Raw genomic sequence first — 17851 nt, forward strand, 5'->3', positions numbered from 1 at the left:
CAAATTAGTTTGTAAAGTTTCTGCAAACTAATTTCTATTTTTCTGCTCCCAAATTAAACCCAGCTGTGCCAAAAGCGTCTTACAGAAACGCTGTTCATTTAACTGTATTTTTCAGTAAGCATCTCTCTCACGGTGTAGTACCTCACAGCCAGCAGGTGGCACTGTTATTCCACTGTACATACCACAATGTGAACACTCTTTCCTTAGGGTTCCACAGTGAACACCAGTATTTTCCTTTTTCTGTGCCTCTGTTTGTGGTGATATTCTGTGTGGTCTGGGTGGACAACACCTTCTAATATCAGTCTTGACATCATAGGCAACAACTGCATACAATAACCTCCCACATTGCATCATTAGATTGAAACATGCCAGTGTATGCAGTTGCTCTTGCTTCAAATCTTTAATGACATCAAATCTTCATAGGAATTCACACTCAGTTTGTGATCAGCCAACAGTAATTCCCATAGAAAGTCCGTACAATCACATGTGACAGTTCTGAGGCTTTTATCTGTCTGCAAAATGTTGTACAACAAAAAAGCTCTGTCTTTATCATTATTTTATCTGGATATGCTTACTAACGAGATAATTTGAACCAGAGGAATTAAACCTGCACAAGCACATCCATATTCTGGCAGTGGAGCACTTGGGTCACCCAGACCCTTCTTCAAGTTAATAGTTTATGTCAAATCCTCTCTGAGTGTTTGTCTCTGCTTTCAGAGAGAAAAGATCTCCTCATCATTTATCACGAGCTTTTCAACAACTGTTCTCAGCTGGATTTCTCAGGGACTTGTCATTATTTTTGTGGCCCAGCTTGTGAAAGAGTCACTTGGTCCACTTACATCAGCATATCCAATCATGCCCCCTGCTAAGAAAAAGCTGCGAACCTTTCTTCCCTCAGACCAAGGGTGAACCAGTTATTTCAAAGTCTACCCACCATCATCTGGGGAGGTACTCCTGTGGAATTCTGCTAAAGTTCCTGCTCTGCAGTGCCAGGTCAACTGTGAGAATGAAGGAGTCAATCATCTGCCTCATGTCAGGAGTAAATGGGTCGAAGGAGGGCCGCTGGGCCCCCGGGCGTTTGAAATAGCCATCCTGGTTGCTCTGTGAGCACAGAAGCCTCTCCTCACTGATGGTGATATTTAAGAAAGCAGCGATGAGTCGGAGCTGGGAGAGGAGGGCTCTCTGCAGCTCCTCATAATGCACCACCAGCAGGCGCCGTCCAAACTTCATCCAGCTCAGAGCATGGGAGGCCCACCAAGGGGCATAGCTGGAGACAAATTCTGGCCATTCTGCAGATAAAAGAAGGCAAAATAGATGGTTATTATCTTGTAATGATTAGATTATATTTTAATATGTAATTATCAGAAATATCTTCTTACATTAATGTTTAAAGTCAACGAGCTCAAAGTCTGGTGTTTGGCAGGGAAAGAAATATCCTGGAATCTAATAAAATTCCAGAGAATGGGCAATGGTGGATGAATGGGTTTCAGTTTAGAATCTTTTTTTTTTCCAAGTCCCAGTGTTTTAAAATCCTCTTTATACCAAATGGTCTAAAAAGAAAAGTATTCAGTCTAAGGTAAAAAATTATCTGGGTAAATTGTGATCTTAAACAGTCTTTTTTTTTAAATGTATACAAGTGATGTGAGTATGAACATAATCACTCAGACAGCAGTTGGGAGAGTATGATCTGCTCGTGATAAATGATGAGGAGATCTTTTCAGATGGAGACATTTTAACTGAGAAGCATGATTAACATTAGACTAATCCTTAGCTTCTAACAGGAACCAACTTTAGAGTCTCTGCTTTAGCTAAATAAGGATCCATTTTGCTGAGATACATTATATTGGAATGGAAGTGATTGGAACACATGATTTCAATAATTTGGATTGGTGAGCGAATATCTTTTGGAATATAATGTATCTCTCACAAAGATTTTAGCCTGAAGTTACCTGAATAAGCCACAAATCATGCTGCATTGTATAGGCCCCAGATGCAGATTAATTCAGCTTAAAGAGCTTTATTTGCTTAAAAAAGTTAGTTTAAAAAAACAATTTTGCTGTCACAAAAAGATCAGCTGACTTTATTTTGATGCTGTCAGATCATCAGCATCTGTAATTGTCATCAATCTAAGTTGCAGACTGATGACACAATCTGTGGGACTTTGACTTTATTTGTCACTTTGTTGTAACATATTTGGTTCATTCTTCTGTTAATATTCTTAGTGTTTATTTATTATCTGTTAACAGATTATTTAGCTCTTTTCTCTTGATTATTCCAACCAATACCCCTTTAGTCCTTCCAATCAGTGTTGCCTAAGTTCTCCCAAATAATGTCCCCTCAGTCCCTCCAGCCATGTTTCTTCCGTTCCTCAAAGCAATGTTTCTTCAGTCCCTCCAACCAATGTTCCTTCAGTCCCTCCAACCAATGTTCCTTCAGTCCCTCCAATCAATGTTCCTTCAGTCCCTCCAACCAATGTTCCTTCAGTCCCTCCAATCAATGTTCCTTCAGTCCCTCCAACCAATGTCCCCTCAGTCCCTCCAGCCATGTTTCTTCCGTTCCTCAAAGCAATGTTCCTTCAGTCCCTCCAACCAATGTTCCTTCAGTCCCTCCAACCAATGTTCCTTCAGTCCCTCCAATCAATGTTCCTTCAGTCCCTCCAACCAATGTTCCTTCAGTCCCTCCAATCAATGTTCCTTCAGTCCCTCCAACCAATGTTCCTTCAGTCCCTCCGACCAATGTTCCTTCAGTCCCTCCGACCAATGTTCCTTCAGTCCCTCCAACCAATGTTCCTTCAGTCCCTCCAACCAATGTTCCTTCAGTCCCTCCAACCAATGTTCCTTCAGTCCCTCCAATCAATGTTCCTTCAGTCCCTCCAACCAATGTTCCTTCAGTCCCTCCAACCAATGTTCCTTCAGTCCCTCCGACCAATGTTCCTTCAGTCCCTCCAACCAATGTTCCTTCAGTCCCTCCAACCAATGTTCCTTCAGTCCCTCCGACCAATGTTCCTTCAGTCCCTCCAATCAATGTTCCTTCAGTCCCTCCAATCAATGTTTCTTCAGTCCCTCCAATCAATGTTTCTTCAGTCCCTCCAACCAATGTTCCTTCAGTCCCTCCAATCAATGTTCCTTCAGTCTCTCCAATCAATGTTTCTTCAGTCCCTCCAATCAATGTTTCTTCAGTCCCTCCAATCAATGTTCCTTCAGTCTCTCCAATCAATGTTTCTTCAGTCCCTCCAATCAATGTTTCTTCAGTCCCTCCAATCAATGTTTCTTCAGTCCCTCCAACCAATGTTCCTTCAGTCCCTCCAATCAATGTTTCTTCAGTCCCGCCAACCAATGTTCCTTCAGTCCCTCCAACCAATGTTCCTTCAGTCCCTCCAATCAATGTTTCTTCAGTCCCTCCAACCAATGTTCCTTCAGTCCCTCCAACCAATGTTTCTTCAGTCCCTCCAACCAATGTTCCTTCAATCCCTCCAATCAATGTTTCTTCAGTCCCTCCAACCAATGTTCCTTCAGTCCCTCCAATCAATGTTTCTTCAGTCCCTCCAACCAATGTTCCTTCAGTCTCTCCAATCAATGTTTCTTCAGTCCCTCCAATCAATGTTTCTTCAGTCCCTCCAACCAATGTTCCTTCAGTCCCTCCAATCAATGTTCCTTCAGTCCCTCCAACCAATGTTTCTTCAGTCCCTCCAACCAATGTTCCTTCAGTCTCTCCAATCAATGTTTCTTCAGTCCCTCCAATCAATGTTTCTTCAGTCCCTCCAACCAATGTTCCTTCAGTCCCTCCAATCAATGTTCCTTCAGTCCCTCCAACCAATGTTTCTTCAGTCCCTCCAATCAATGTTTCTTCAGTCCCTCCAATCAATGTTTCTTCAGTCCCTCCAACCAATGTTCCTTCAGTCCCTCCAATCAATGTTTCTTCAGTCCCTCCAACCAATGTTCCTTCAGTCCCTCCAACCAATGTTTCTTCAGTCCCTCCAAACAGTGTTCCCTCTGTCTTTTCAACTAGGGTTCACATTGGCCCTTCACTCCCTCAACACAGCCACACAATTCTCTTGGTTAGACTCTCATGTTCCTTGTTCCACAAAAAATCTCTCCGACTGTTTCTTGTAAACCTTACCAGATGACATGAATTATGTGCTGGTCCGTTGCTGCAAGTGGCAAGTCTACCTTTCAAATGAATGATACAAATCTTGTGGATTTTCTGAATAGAAAAGGCAGCAAAGGATCAGCACATATTCATGTCAGGCGGTTTCTCTCAACTCCTTTTTTACAGTTTCAAATCCTTTTTTTTTTTCAGTTTCAAAATGACTTTTCAGTTTCAAATCCTTTTTGTTTAGTTTGGAAAAAAGGTTTTCGGACAAACATTATGGCCCCAATTTAGCTCCATACATAACACACTTGACTTAGAGGTAGGCTGTTACCTTTGCTCTCCCACTGTGCCTCTGTTGCATGGCCCAGGTGTCCGGCACACTTGCGGTTGAATTCAGCTATTAAAGACCGATAAGGGTTTCGAATCAGCAGGATAGCAGAATCAAACATCTCGATCTCTTTCTGACCACTTTCATGGGTCTTCACACAGATACTACGACCACTCTTCCAGTAATCCTTTTCCCCTTTGAAACCTGGTGGCAGAAAACAAATTGATTAGACAAACACAAACAAGTGAGCTGCAAGGAATTATTTTAAGTGCTGATTTTCCTCAGGTGTGACCTTCCTACCTCTGTTGTAGAGACTGCCATCGAAATAGAAGCTGCCAGTGTAGTAGCCTGTCACAAGCTCAATCAGGTGTCGGACCCAGGTGTTGCCTGCCCCCGGAAAACTGGACAGAGCCACTAGGGAGGAAGATCTGTGAGGCAGAAACATCCTCTCTTTGCACCTGGAGTCTGCAAGAATAATTTAATTTTTGTTACTCTCCTTACTGTCAGCTGTGTTCCCAGCGGGTGTGTCATTGAAGAAGCTGAAAGCCCAAAATTGAGTCATTTTCAGGGCAACTTAGCCACAAAAGCTTGTGTGACACTAACTGCAGCGTGACTGCGAGAGCTCTGAAATGGATCTGAGCTGAGATTTCAGAAAATATGCAGAGGAAAGGGCTTTCAAGTGTAATTTCTTACTCTGTCATCCACTAAGTGGTGATCCCCTGAGAAACCAACACAGGGTTCAGACACAGTGTCACAATATGGACTACTTTTATCAAAGGCTATTCTGCTCAGATAAAAGAGGGAGTTGAGCTTTAACTGAGCTGTGCTACTAGCAAAAATCCCTGACTATGCAGACAGCAAGGGGCATAAAACATTTGGCTATCACACTGCAGAAATACTTAAGCTTCAAACTGTACTTTTCTGTGCTCACATGGAGATGACTGACACTCACATATACCTGTAAGAGGGAGTCTTACCGAGCACAGGAGTGTGATACACCTGGTAATGGTCACTATCTGCAGGGGCTGTGGATCCAAAGCTTTCTGTGTGGTTCTGACTGCTGCTTTCTGCACATTCCTGCTTGTTTGACTGCTGGTTGATGTTGAAAAGAGACGATGTCCATGTACAAAAACAGTGAGGTTTCTTCAACACAGCCAGGGGGAGCTCCTGAAATCCAAAAGCACAATTACAATACCTTGTGGAATTTATAACTCCTTTAACCTTTATCACATTTTATCACATTTCAGCTGTAAACTTGAATGCATTTTATTTAGATTTTATGAGATAGGCGGACACAAATTAGCATAATAAAGTTGGAGATGTGAGGTGGAAGAAAAATGATGCATGGTTTTCAATATTTTTACAAAGAGAAATCTGAAAATTATGGCTTGGATTTGTACTCAGCTCTCTTTAAAATAATACTCCCGAATAACATAAATTCTAAGCAATCTCCATCAAAAGCCATTGGTAAAATTAATTTCTAAACAGAGTCCACCTGTTTGCAATTTAATCTCAGTATAACTGTCACTGTTTTGTGAAGGCCGCAGATGTTTGTCAGAGAATATTAGATAACAAACAGCCTCATGAAGAAACACAAGAAACACAGTGGACAGAAAGTAGTGGAGAAGTTTAAACCCAAGCTTTGAACATCTCACAGAGTTCTGTTCAGTCTATCATCTGAAAGTTGACAGAATATTGCCCAACCTATCACGAACCTATCACGAAATCCACCTAAACTGGCAGGCCAGTCAAACCTATTGTAACTCTGGAGGAGCAGAGATCCACAGAATCAGTAGATCAGAAGATTTTGGGCCTGATCTTCAAAAGCTTTGTGTGTACAAAACCACATGCAAACCTGTTTGCGACCGCAAAGCTGATCTACAAATGAGGTGTTAATCAGATTGTGTGTGTAAAGTCAGTGGAACAGCGGGTGCAAACCTTTTAGCGTGTTTGCCTTCATAAATATGCAAAACATATTATAATGACCCAAACACACAAGTTTTTGGGAGGAGGATATGCAAATGTAATCCCAATTCAATTGCAATGCGATTTTTAAAACTTTAAACGGATTGCCGGTTCTGTTGTTGTGTCTAGATTTAGCACGTTTGAAATGAAGGTACTAACTGGGACACAAAAATGACCGCTGTGGCCAGAAAGAGGCATACATTGCAGAGCAATTGGAGCTGGATAAGTTAGATTATGTTTTTTGAATGTGAATATACAGTACTGAGCCAAAGTTTAGGCAGGTGTGAAAAAATGCTGTAAACAAAGAATGCTTTAAAAAAATGGAAGTGTTAATCATTTATTTTCATCAATCAACAAAATGCAGTGAATGAACAAAAGAGAAATCTAAATGTAATCAATATTTGGTGTGACCACCCTTTGCCTTCAAAACAGCATCCGTTCTTCTAGATAGACTTGCACATAGTTTTTGAAGGAACTCAACTGGTAGGTTCTTCCAAACATCTTGAAGAACTAACCACAGATCTTCTGTGGAGGAGGCTTTCTCACATACTTCTGTCTCTTCATGTCATCCAGGACACACTCCAGGATGCTGGGATCAGGGCTCTGTGGGGGCCACATCAGTTCCAGTAAGTCTTGTTCTTCTTTACGCTGAAGATAGTTCGTAATGACTTTGGCTGTATGTTTGGGTTTGCTCACTTAGCATTTTGTAAAGCTAAGAAATAAACAATCATTTCTGAAAGCATTCTTTGTTTACAGCATTTTTTCACACCTGCCTAAAACGTTTGCACAGAACTGTATGCCAGGGAAGGGTTTATAAAGTAAAACATGATTGTGTGTCACCAAAGAACAGTTTAAACAATCAAACATCTTTAAAATATTGGCAAAACAAACAAAACGAATTCAGTAAAATCATTGAAAAATATTGTACATATACAAATGTTAGATTTAAATTCTTTGCAGGACAGTTACAGTATGTGGTGTTACGTTTTAAAATTAGCAAAGTTATAATATACAGATGGCAACTCCTACAACAATCTATATTTATGTTGCTAGTATTACATTCAGGCCTAAATATTGTGGCTGTTTATGATAAATTCCAAACTCTTCCAACACACTCTCAAACAAAAAGAACACGGTGATTATCCGAAAAGAATGAAAGGTTCAAGGGAAGCAAACCTGTAATAAATTCATTGACACACATATTTATCTTTTTTTATTAATATTGATTGGCCAATTTCTAAGCGGCAACCATTGCGAGTTATGTCGAGCAACACAGTTAAGCTGTGTTTACTTTATGGTGCAGACGCAGCACTGAACATCTACCACATGTGTACACTAATAGCCCGATGGGAGAGGGCACACGTTATTCTGGACACAGCTTTGCCCCCCTGCGCAATAGCCTGTAATCCAATATTTTGAATAAAGGCGAAGCAGTATGTAGTCTCTGTCTCACTGGGTCCATCTGGACCACAAACATAAAGCATCTACTCACAGAACAACTTCAGACTCAGCCTTCTGGAGGCGCAATTATGTACTCAGAGGTGCCCTGCGCAAATGAACAGAGAGGGGAACTAATTTCGTCAGAGCAGAGGCTGCAAAGACAATCCTGCTGCTGTGAATAGTGACAACAAAAGCTGACAAATTGTAACAGTTCAGAAAAGCAGGAGCAGCATGGAACAGAAGGAAAAAATCAGTAACTGGATCATTTATAATGATCGAGCACAGCAACCCCTGTTTGTTTCAAGCAACCAGCAGAGAGGATGTGTTCAGTTTTCCTCCAGTTCCACTGGGGGCAGTAGCAGCCAGCCAGTAGCACACGCAATTAGCTCATTTAAATAGGGTTCTCTGCACCTGTTTTGTGCCTGTTATCCATTGCTAGTGCAATCTTTGAAAATCACACGCAACAAGCCCACTTATACTTGTGCAATTTGTCTTTTGCACAAGCAATTTAGCGCCCCCTATTTGGGATCTTTGAAGATCAGGGCCTTTGAGTTGTGCAGCCTACAAACCTGGCCTTTCACAACAGAGTAGCAAGAAGAAATCCATTGTTGAAAGCAAATGTAGAAGAAGGTGCTCTGGTCAGATGACACCAAGCTGAACCTTTTGGCCAACATGGAGAATTCTGTGTGTGGCAGAAAACTAGTACTAGTAGTCAACTACTCCATTATCATGATGAAAAATGGTGCTTTAGGGAATGCTGTTGTTCAATAGGGGTGCTGGTCAGAGTTGATGGGTGGATAGATCGAGATTAGCACAGGACAAGACACTGGAGGCAAAGCTTCTAGCAAGACAACCCTAAACATACAATCAGAGATACAATTAGATCAATCAGATTCAGATCAAATCATATTTATGTGTGGAATGGCCTAGTCAAAGTCCAGACCTAATCCAACTGTAAATCTGTAGCAAGACTTTCTCCATCCAATCTGACTGAGTTTAAACAATGTTGCATAGAAGAATGTTCAAAAATGTTAGACTGTACAAATCTGGTAGAGACATACCCAAAAAGAGTTTTAGCTGCAAGTGAAAAGTGAAAAAATACTTGTACAAGGTACTGAATTCTCCACGTTGTCCTCTTACACTGAATACAGATGGTTTCTCTTCAGTCTCATAACATTTCTATCCACTCTTTATTTTTCTGCATGATGTTTTCTCACTTTTTCAGCTATAGATGGTGAGAATGTTCGGTGTCAGAGCTTGAAGAAGCTGCAGGGAACTTTTTACTCGAGTTATGCATGCCTGCACACACACTACGAGATGAGAATTAATCACGCTGCTGTCAACACCATGCTGCCTTTTTTTCCTTTCAGTTTTTAGAGGAGCTGCGGCCACTAAGCCTTCAGAGCAGGACTCAGAGAATTCTCATTAAAACCACATTAAAGCTTTAATATTCAGCAAAATTCAAAGGGCTCTGTGCTCCCACATGTGATCCCGTAGCCCTCTGAGCTAGCCTCCACTGTTTGAAGGGAGAGCAGCTCATAGACTGCTGTGTGCAGTAAATTAATCATCAAGCCTGTCTTTTCTGGAGCTAGGATTCCAACCTTATCAGTGCACATCTCAATGCAGGACTGCGTGGTTAGGTTTGGCTGAAAGGAGTGGATCGGGAAGGTGCCAATGGTGCTGTTTGTCAACTTGAAGCAGCCACGGCGGTGAATGTTTCTAACTGGAAAGAAAGAATAACACACATGACAGGGTGAATAAAAAGCTATGTACAAGTTGCTGAATAACAACAATGGTAACGGAAATAGAAATTTCTTTACACTGTCAAAGTATTTAATTTTCTCTCTGACAACATTTCATGGCAGACTTTTGGAAACATGAACAAAAACTAATCTGTCTGCAGGAATTTCTTTCCTTAGCGTTACTGAGTCCCTGCACACTGTACAACACATCCACAGCTCAGCTGCTAATCTCAGGATAGAATGAAGCATCTGATTATGAATATTGATGGTATTTATGCTTATGCTTATTTTACACAGTTGCCCTTGCTCAGGTCAGGAAGGTAGCGCTTGTCTTTACGGAACTAAAAACAACTTTTTAAGAGCAAATCATTGGTCGTACCTAGAAGAAGCATACACCTTGAACTCTTTCCCATTTTGTCACATGCAACCAAAAGCCTCGACGTGTTAAACTGGGATTCTATGTGATAGATCGACCTAAAGTAGTGCATCATGTTGCAGTGAAAGGAAAATAGTACATGGTTTTTAAAAGTTTAAAAACTTTCAATTTTGACCTTTCTGCCTACACTGAAAATGCTGTGTGGCAGAAACTACTGTATATACACTGTATATCACCCTGAACACACAGATACCAAGGGATAAACACAAAGTTGATTTAAAAACATTTTGAGCTTCAGGTTATTTCTCATTATTTCAATGCTGTTTTTCTCAGAACGCACCACTGATTCAGATGTGTTACTTTTAGGTTTTTGATGTGTTTCTTGAACACATTTCATCCCAGTTGAAAAAGAAGGCAACATGTACAATGACTGCTCTTCTAAATGCCATCTGGAAAGCAATCACAGCAGCTTGATGTTTTATGCATTTGTAGCCACAGCTTAGAGGGCTGATGACAGCTCCCAGACGGCCATCCCGCTAATACAGAGAGCTTTCTGGAATGTGACTTTCCCAGGTGTGCATCAGACAGATATAATGGCTGTCAGATCAGTGATGGAGGGCCCTGTCACCTGCACACGAAAGTAAAAAATGCTGACAGCCTTGGTGCAGCCTGGGATGTCGAAAAGGACGTCGAGTTAAAAAGTATTTTTTTTTTATCTGTGCATGTTAACTGCAGCACGCAGGTAAGTTTTCACAATTTCCCAGCTCTTTTTCACACTGCTAGTATAGGTTGGAGAGATAGAGCATTTTTCAACATTTTTATCTTCCCTTTGGTTTTAAGACACTATAATAGACTTTCCAATGCACTGTAACTCTGAAATAAGTGTTGGTACAACAATGCCAGAGGTCAAAACTCAACCTTGTGTTCTATGAGAAGAAAGACTAAGTGGAGTTATGATGTCTGTTGAGATTGCTTTTAAAGTTCTCATTCTATATTGCCACTACAGCTCACTCTAGTTCATTGGTAAGCTGCGGCAATAAAATGTGCAAAAAGGAAACAAAGCGAAGATCTGTTAAGCAGGAATCAGCTGAATAGAGAAATAAAGGAACATGCTGCACAGTGCATGACTAAGGAATTTGAAGCTTATTGAATTTTTGAGACCAAATATCCTGCATATATTTTCATTACAGCAGCTTGAATCCCTGTTCTGCTTCTTTTCTCTTGGTTTTAGAATTGAAATGGTCCTGTTATTTGTCTTTTTCGTTTGTATAAATAGCAGAGTGTCGTGTTCCTTGAGGGGTTGTCTCAAATGTGTTGGCTCACATTTTCGGTGACCTGGCAGCTGCTCCTCCACCTTGTAAATGGAGAGACGGCCAACGCCGCCACAGGGAGAACCCCTCTCACCCCGGCACACCAGACTGCAGTCCTCCTCCGGAGCCTGGGGGCTGCTGATCCGGTTCCCACAGTGACACTCAGCTCCATACTCCAAGCCTGCAAACTGGTATCCACTAACCACACACAAACACATACACACACACACACACATGGAAGGTTATTTCCCTATCCAAAGGCATTTCATAAACTCAGACTCTTACCCTCAGGCTAAGCCATCCCACAGGAGAACATTTGGTAAGATTTTACACTTATCATGTAATTCAAACTTCCTTGCATTAATTATATCACATCCCCTAAAATGGTTGTCAGTGCTTCTGCTCATTTTCTCGTCTGATTGCGTAATGTCTTCTTCTGCATGAACTGCAGTCACCTCTGATCTGCACTTTACATATCTGAGCCCTTGTGACTCATCCTCCATGCGTTGCTTTCATCCTTCCTTCTTGGGAAAGCAGAGCCCTCATGAAAACTGACCTTTTCATATGTGTCCTTTGAAGCTTCCTCATAAATTGCCTTGACTTTTTACTTTAGCTCATCTTATTAACTGGCACGTTCAGGTAGCGAGCCTGGCCGCTCCCTGTGCGGACACCGGATTCATGCCTGCACTTGGTTGGCCTGAGATGTAAGCACCGCCTCAAATTCTCACAAGCCCTGTGCTGCTCAGCCTCAGTGAGGCTACACTGCTGCTCTTCTGTGATTTAGAAAAAAGAATCTTTCAAAGAGGTCATTCCTTGTGCTGGCTGTGAAAAATTCCTCCTGCCTTCTCACATTTCCTTGGTTTGTATGAAGGTCATGCAGTACAGCTCCCACTGACCCCTTTGGCTAATTTTTAAAGCAGGGCTTCAGAAAAAGCTCATTTCTCAAGACCGATATATTCTCTCCAACTGTTGTGGTCAGCTCATTAGGCTTTCCACAGCAACTGCTCGAGCCTTCTGTCCACCCCCTACCCCTACTCTCCCATCCCTCGCCTTTTAAACTCTCCCAGACACCTGGCTCTCCACTGGTTGAAGACACAGGAGCCATTCATGATGGAGACAGGGATCCAAAGCTCTCCTCACACAACGGGCCCTTTGTGAACACCGTGAACAGATTACCTTTCAGAGCAGGTGTCCTGACACAGGGAGCTGGTCATTTTACGCAGGTCATACAGCATGGTTCCGCCCAGGGCTCGATCGGTGGCATTATGCAGGAAGCAGCCAATGTAGGTTCCTGCATGTGTCAAAAATGAAAAGAAAAAACAGCTCAGTCAGGTTGGAGTGTTTAAAGTCACAGCACAGTTTTTGTAAGGTAGCCACAGAGAGTTTTTTCCTCCATTGGCTCTCCACACGTTTTTACAATTAAGGCCTGAACTCAACATGCAACAGGATCTATTCGTTTCTCTAAAATAGGAAAATGTTCATGCAATGTTGATGAATTAAAACAAATAAACAGAATTGACCTGAATTAAGTTGAAATAAGGTAAAATGATTTCTATAATTATTTCCCAAACTTTGTCGTTTCCAACAAACAAAATAATCGTGGAGCAGACTTGTGAACCCGAGTAACAGTTGATCATACAAGCATTTATTGCTACTAAGTCAAATGAACAGAAAAAGTACACTGATAACACAAACAGCCAATATACTGCTGTCATACAGTGGCTGAATGTACTGTTAGAATGAAACCATGAGGAAAACATTGCCAAATATAATGTGACATTTATCCTGTACAACTGTACTGAAAAACAAATCTGTGATAAATAAAAAAAACTAAGTTCCTTAGCCTGGTTGTGTAGGTGAGCACACATTTAAACTAACATTTTGTTGAAGTACCTAGTGTTCGAATTTCAACATTCAGTCTTTGATGGTAGCAGTTAGTCATCATCCCACATCTTGACCTGGTAATATTTGCACACTCTGCGAGGACACAGACACACTCTCTTGTTCACAGCCCTCTTCACATCATCCTACATTTTCTGTCAGGTTTCATTCTGGGCTGTCTCAACCTTTCAAAAGCTTTCATTGTCCTCTTATGAAGTCATTCTTTTGGTAATTAAATGTATGCTTGGACTATCAGCATTTTTCAAGTATTACTTATTTATGCACCTTTTTATTTATTTTAAATTGTGTTGGAAAATTTCTTTCTTTGTAAATGCCTTGAGTGCTCAGCAATGCCCCCCAAAAGTTTAAGGTAGCAGGTTACTCTGACGGGTTAGCAGTACTCTTGTTGCATGTTCCTAAGTAACACATGTTTGCATATCTCTCCCCAATCTTTATTTTGAGGAGCAGTGAGCTTAATATGACTGAATAAACAGACATGGACTGAAGACAGTATTGATTAAGAAACAGCTCTACCCAAGTTTCACTCGCTGTGGGATATTTGTAGATGATGTAATGTTTTATGTTGTCCTGCTGTATTCCAAACCTTTATTTAAATAGTGTGTGATTTTTAGTTTTAAAAAGTTCTTTGATTACTCATTACTGAAGCTCTTCCTCTCCCATTTAAATCCAACCTACAGAAAATTGCCACCGCATTTCTGTTCATATACAACAACAGAGTCAATATTGAGATTTTGAATAAATAAAACCTGAATAAAATGTTCTATATCTACATTTGACTTTGTTTCAGCAGTTTGAAAGTTTCTTTTGTATTAGTGCTTGTGTGTGTAAAATTTTTGCATCCCACATTCATGTGTGAATTGCCAGATAAACCAGTACTGGCTCTCTACGGGAAGCGAGGCTTTATCTGTCATCAATCACATTATTTCTCACCAAAAGCAGTAATTTGAAATGCCCTTAATGCTCTTGTTTAGAGCTTTGGCCCAAGTATCCCTTTTGACATGGAACACCTTGGAATGTCCCAGAATGAGCTAAAGCGTTGAAGAAGAGTGCAATGTCTTTGATTTTCCTATTGGACCTGTTACCTTGGCAACCCGATCTCGGAAAAATGAAAGATGATGGATGGATGGATGGATGGATGGATGGATGGATGGATGGAATTAAATTGTATTAAATCAAATCAAGCAAAACTGGTACAATTTGCATATGATTTGAAATTATTTATTTTGAAATTGTTTGAGCTAAAGTAAATTGAGATGGACTGAACTGATTAAAACTGAAATGGGCTCAGTGGATCTGACTTGTACAGTGGTATAGTGAGGTACCTTTGCCTCATTCCAAGGAATTCTCCAGTCCACTCTCCAAAGAGAATCTTTCTGTTTGGAGAGTGCATGTTCTCCATCTGCATGTGTGTTTTTTCTCCAGGTACTGTGATTTCCAGCCACAGGCAATACCCATGTTTGGTTCATTGGTGATTCTGGATGGATATCAGGAGTGAATGTTGGTATGAATGGTTGAGTGTCAGTGTGTTTGTCCTGTAACAGAGACTGAGATTCCCTAGCTCTCAGCTGATGACAGGAGGGGGAGGCTCCAGCTACTTTAGGACCCCAAACAGCTCAACATGGGTTTTGATAACATTACGTTTGACAATATGGGCAAAATAAACTAGAATGTGTTGATTACGACAGAAATGTACTTTGTTTATTGTCTTTAAAAAAAATCCAAAGATAATTGTTGTTACAAAACCTTTCAGCCTGTTCTGAACCCAAATGATTTCAGTCTCATTGTCTAAAAAAATCATATGTTTGTCCTCCTGCAGCTTTGCTAATTGACAATCTTTGTTGCTGGTGGGCAAAACAGGGAAAACTAACTAGGAAAATACAATACATTTAACTGAAGTGAAATCTCTATAATTTCAAGTTCCAGATAAATACATAACACTAAAGATTTTATGTTTGGAAACATCCGAAATAAATATTTCATCATAAAATAAAAAAATCTCCAACTGAGTTTCAGACAGATTTTTTTAAAGATGAGTATTTAAATTTCCTTTGAAATAAATTAAATTCTTAACACAAGCAATTGAACTGTAAACAGACCAAAGATGTTTTTAGTTTTTTCAAAGTCTAATGGCCCTATTCCGCTGGCTCTATTTAGCCTGGCTACACTCCACTCGGCCCGCTTTGCGAGCAGGTCCATTACTGTTTTTTACTGTACCAATACCTAGTTTTTTGGTTCCTGCTCCTGACCAGGTAGGGCGAGGCGTACCATAATATCATTTTACTATTTAGAAATCAGAAGCCATGCCCGAGGGCTGAAAAAAAAAACAGAAAAAGGACATGTCATGTTTCTGAATTACATGCAGGCAGGCTGCTGTATTTATAACATCCTAAATTAGCTGATCACTCATAAAATCAGCTGTTCCGACACATAAATATTTCCTGCTGTTGTTACTCATATATCTACAGTACAGACCAAAAGTTTGGACACACCTTCTCATTCAAAGAGTTTTCTTTATTTTCATGACTATGAATATTGTAGCTTCACACTGAAGGCATCAAAACTATGAATTAACACATGTGGAATTATATACTGAACAAAAAAGTGTGAAACAACTGAAAATATGTCTTATATTCTAGGTTCTTCAAAGTAGCCACCTTTTGCTTTGATTACTGCTCCGCACACTCTTGGCATTCTGTTGATGAGCTTCAAGAGGTCATCACCTGAAATGGTTTTCCAACAGTCTTGAAGGAGTTCCCAGAGATGCTTAGCACTTGTTGGCCCTTTTGCCTTCACTCTGCCGTCCAGCTCACCCCAAACCATCTCGATTGGGTTCAGGTCCGGTGACTGTGGAGGCCAGGTCATCTGGCGCAACACCCCATCACTCTCCTTCTTGGTCAAATAGCCCTTACACAGCCTAGAGGTGTGTTTGGGGTCATTGTCCTGTTGAAAAATAAATGATGGTCCAACTAAATGCAAACCGGATGGAATAGCATGCCGCTGCGGTAGCCATGCTGTGGTAGCCATGCTGTGGTAGCCATGCTGGTTCAGTATGCCTTCAATTTTGAATAAATCCCCAACAGTGTCACCAGCAAAGCCCCCCCACACCATCACACCTCCTCCTCCATGCTTCATGGTGGGAACCAGGCATGTAGAGTCCATCCTTTCACCTCTTCTGTGCCGCACAAAGACACGGTGGTTGGAACCAAAGATCTCAAACTTGGACTCATCAGACCAAAGCACAGATTTCCACTGGTCTAATGTCCATTCCTTGTGTTCTTTAGCCCAAACAAGTCTCTTCTGCTTGTTGCCGGTCCTCAGCAGTGGTTTCCTAGCAGCTATTTTACCATGAAGGCCTGATTCACACAGTCTCCTCTTAACAGTTGTTCTAGAGATGTGTCTGCTGATAGAACTCTGTGTGGCATTGACCTGTTCTCTAATCTGAGCTGCTGTTAACCTGTGATTTCTGAGGCTGGTGACTCGGATGAACTTATCGTCAGCAGCAGAGGTGACTCTTGGTCTTCCTTTCCTGGGGCGGTCCTCATGTGAGCCAGTTTCTTTGTAGCACTTCAATTCAATTCCATTCAAATTCAAAAATACTTTATTAATCCCAAAGGGAAATTAAATGTTGTTATAGCTCATATTATGTAGGTTTCTTCAAAGAGCCGTTGTAGATGCTGATGGCTGTGGGCAGGAAGGATCTCCTTTAGCGCTCCGTCTTACAGCAGATCTGAAGAAGCCTCTGACTGAAGACACTCTGTTGTTGTAGGACAGTCTCATGAAGAGGATGCTCAGAGTTCTCCATAATGTTCTTCATTTTATGAAGAATCCGTCTTTCCACAATGATCTCCAGAGGTTCCAGAGGAGTCCCCAGAACAGAGCCAGCCTTTTTTATCAGCTTGTTGAGCTTTTTTAAGTCCCTGGTTCTGATGCTGCTTCCCCAGCAGATGATGGCAGAAGAGATCACACTTTCCACAACAGACCTATAGAAGATATGCAGCGTCTTGCAGCAAACACCAAAGGACCTAAGCTTCCTCAAGAAGTACAGTCTGCTCTGTCCCTTCTTGTAGATGGCTTCACAGTTGCATCTCTACTCTAGTCTGTTGTCCAGGTGAACACCGAGGTATTTATACTCCTCCACCACCTCCACTTTTTCTCCCATGATAGAAATAGTGTTTGACTTATTCCTGTTTCTCTTAAAATCTACAATCATCTCCTTTGTTTTAGTCACGTTCAACATGATGATGACAACTTGACGGTTTTTGCGACTGCACTTGGGGACACTTTCAAAGTTTTCCCAATTGTTTGGACTGACTGACCTTCATTTCTTAAAGTAATGATGGTCACTCATTTTTCTTTACTTAGCTGCTTTTTTCTTGCCATAATACAAATTCTAACAGTCTATTCAGTAGGACTATCAGCTGTATACTGTATCCACCTCCTGCACAACACAACTGATGGTCCCAACCCCATTTATAAGGCTTGAAATCCCACTTATTAAACCTGACAGGGCACACCTGTGAAGTGAAAACCATTTCAGGTGACTACCTCTTGAAGCTCATCAACAGAATGCCAAGAGTGTGCGGAGCAGTAATCAACGCAAAAGGTGGCCACTTTGAAGAACCTAGAATATAAGACCTATTTTCAGTTGTTTCACACTTTTTTGTTCAGTATATAATTCTACATGTGTTAATTCATA

The 17851-nt window shown here is 41.1% G+C and overlaps 1 protein-coding gene across 1 annotated transcript in view; it reads right to left on the minus strand.

The window, feature by feature from the left end:
* Positions 1-385: 385 nt before the first annotated feature.
* Positions 386-17851, minus strand: part of wscd1b (WSC domain containing 1b) — a 39992-nt gene continuing 22526 nt past the window's right edge. The window contains exons 3-9 of the mRNA XM_047380034.1: positions 12430-12544; positions 11267-11451; positions 9427-9548; positions 5398-5587; positions 4721-4885; positions 4424-4624; positions 386-1289 (exon numbers count right to left, since the gene is read on the minus strand). Of these exons, the coding sequence (XP_047235990.1) occupies positions 937-1289; positions 4424-4624; positions 4721-4885; positions 5398-5587; positions 9427-9548; positions 11267-11451; positions 12430-12544 (1331 nt within the window). The 3' untranslated portion in view covers positions 386-936. The remainder of the gene's footprint in view (positions 1290-4423; positions 4625-4720; positions 4886-5397; positions 5588-9426; positions 9549-11266; positions 11452-12429; positions 12545-17851) is intronic.

This window comes from Girardinichthys multiradiatus, chromosome 11, assembly GCF_021462225.1.
Source record: "Girardinichthys multiradiatus isolate DD_20200921_A chromosome 11, DD_fGirMul_XY1, whole genome shotgun sequence".
NCBI lineage: Eukaryota > Metazoa > Chordata > Actinopteri > Cyprinodontiformes > Goodeidae > Girardinichthys > Girardinichthys multiradiatus.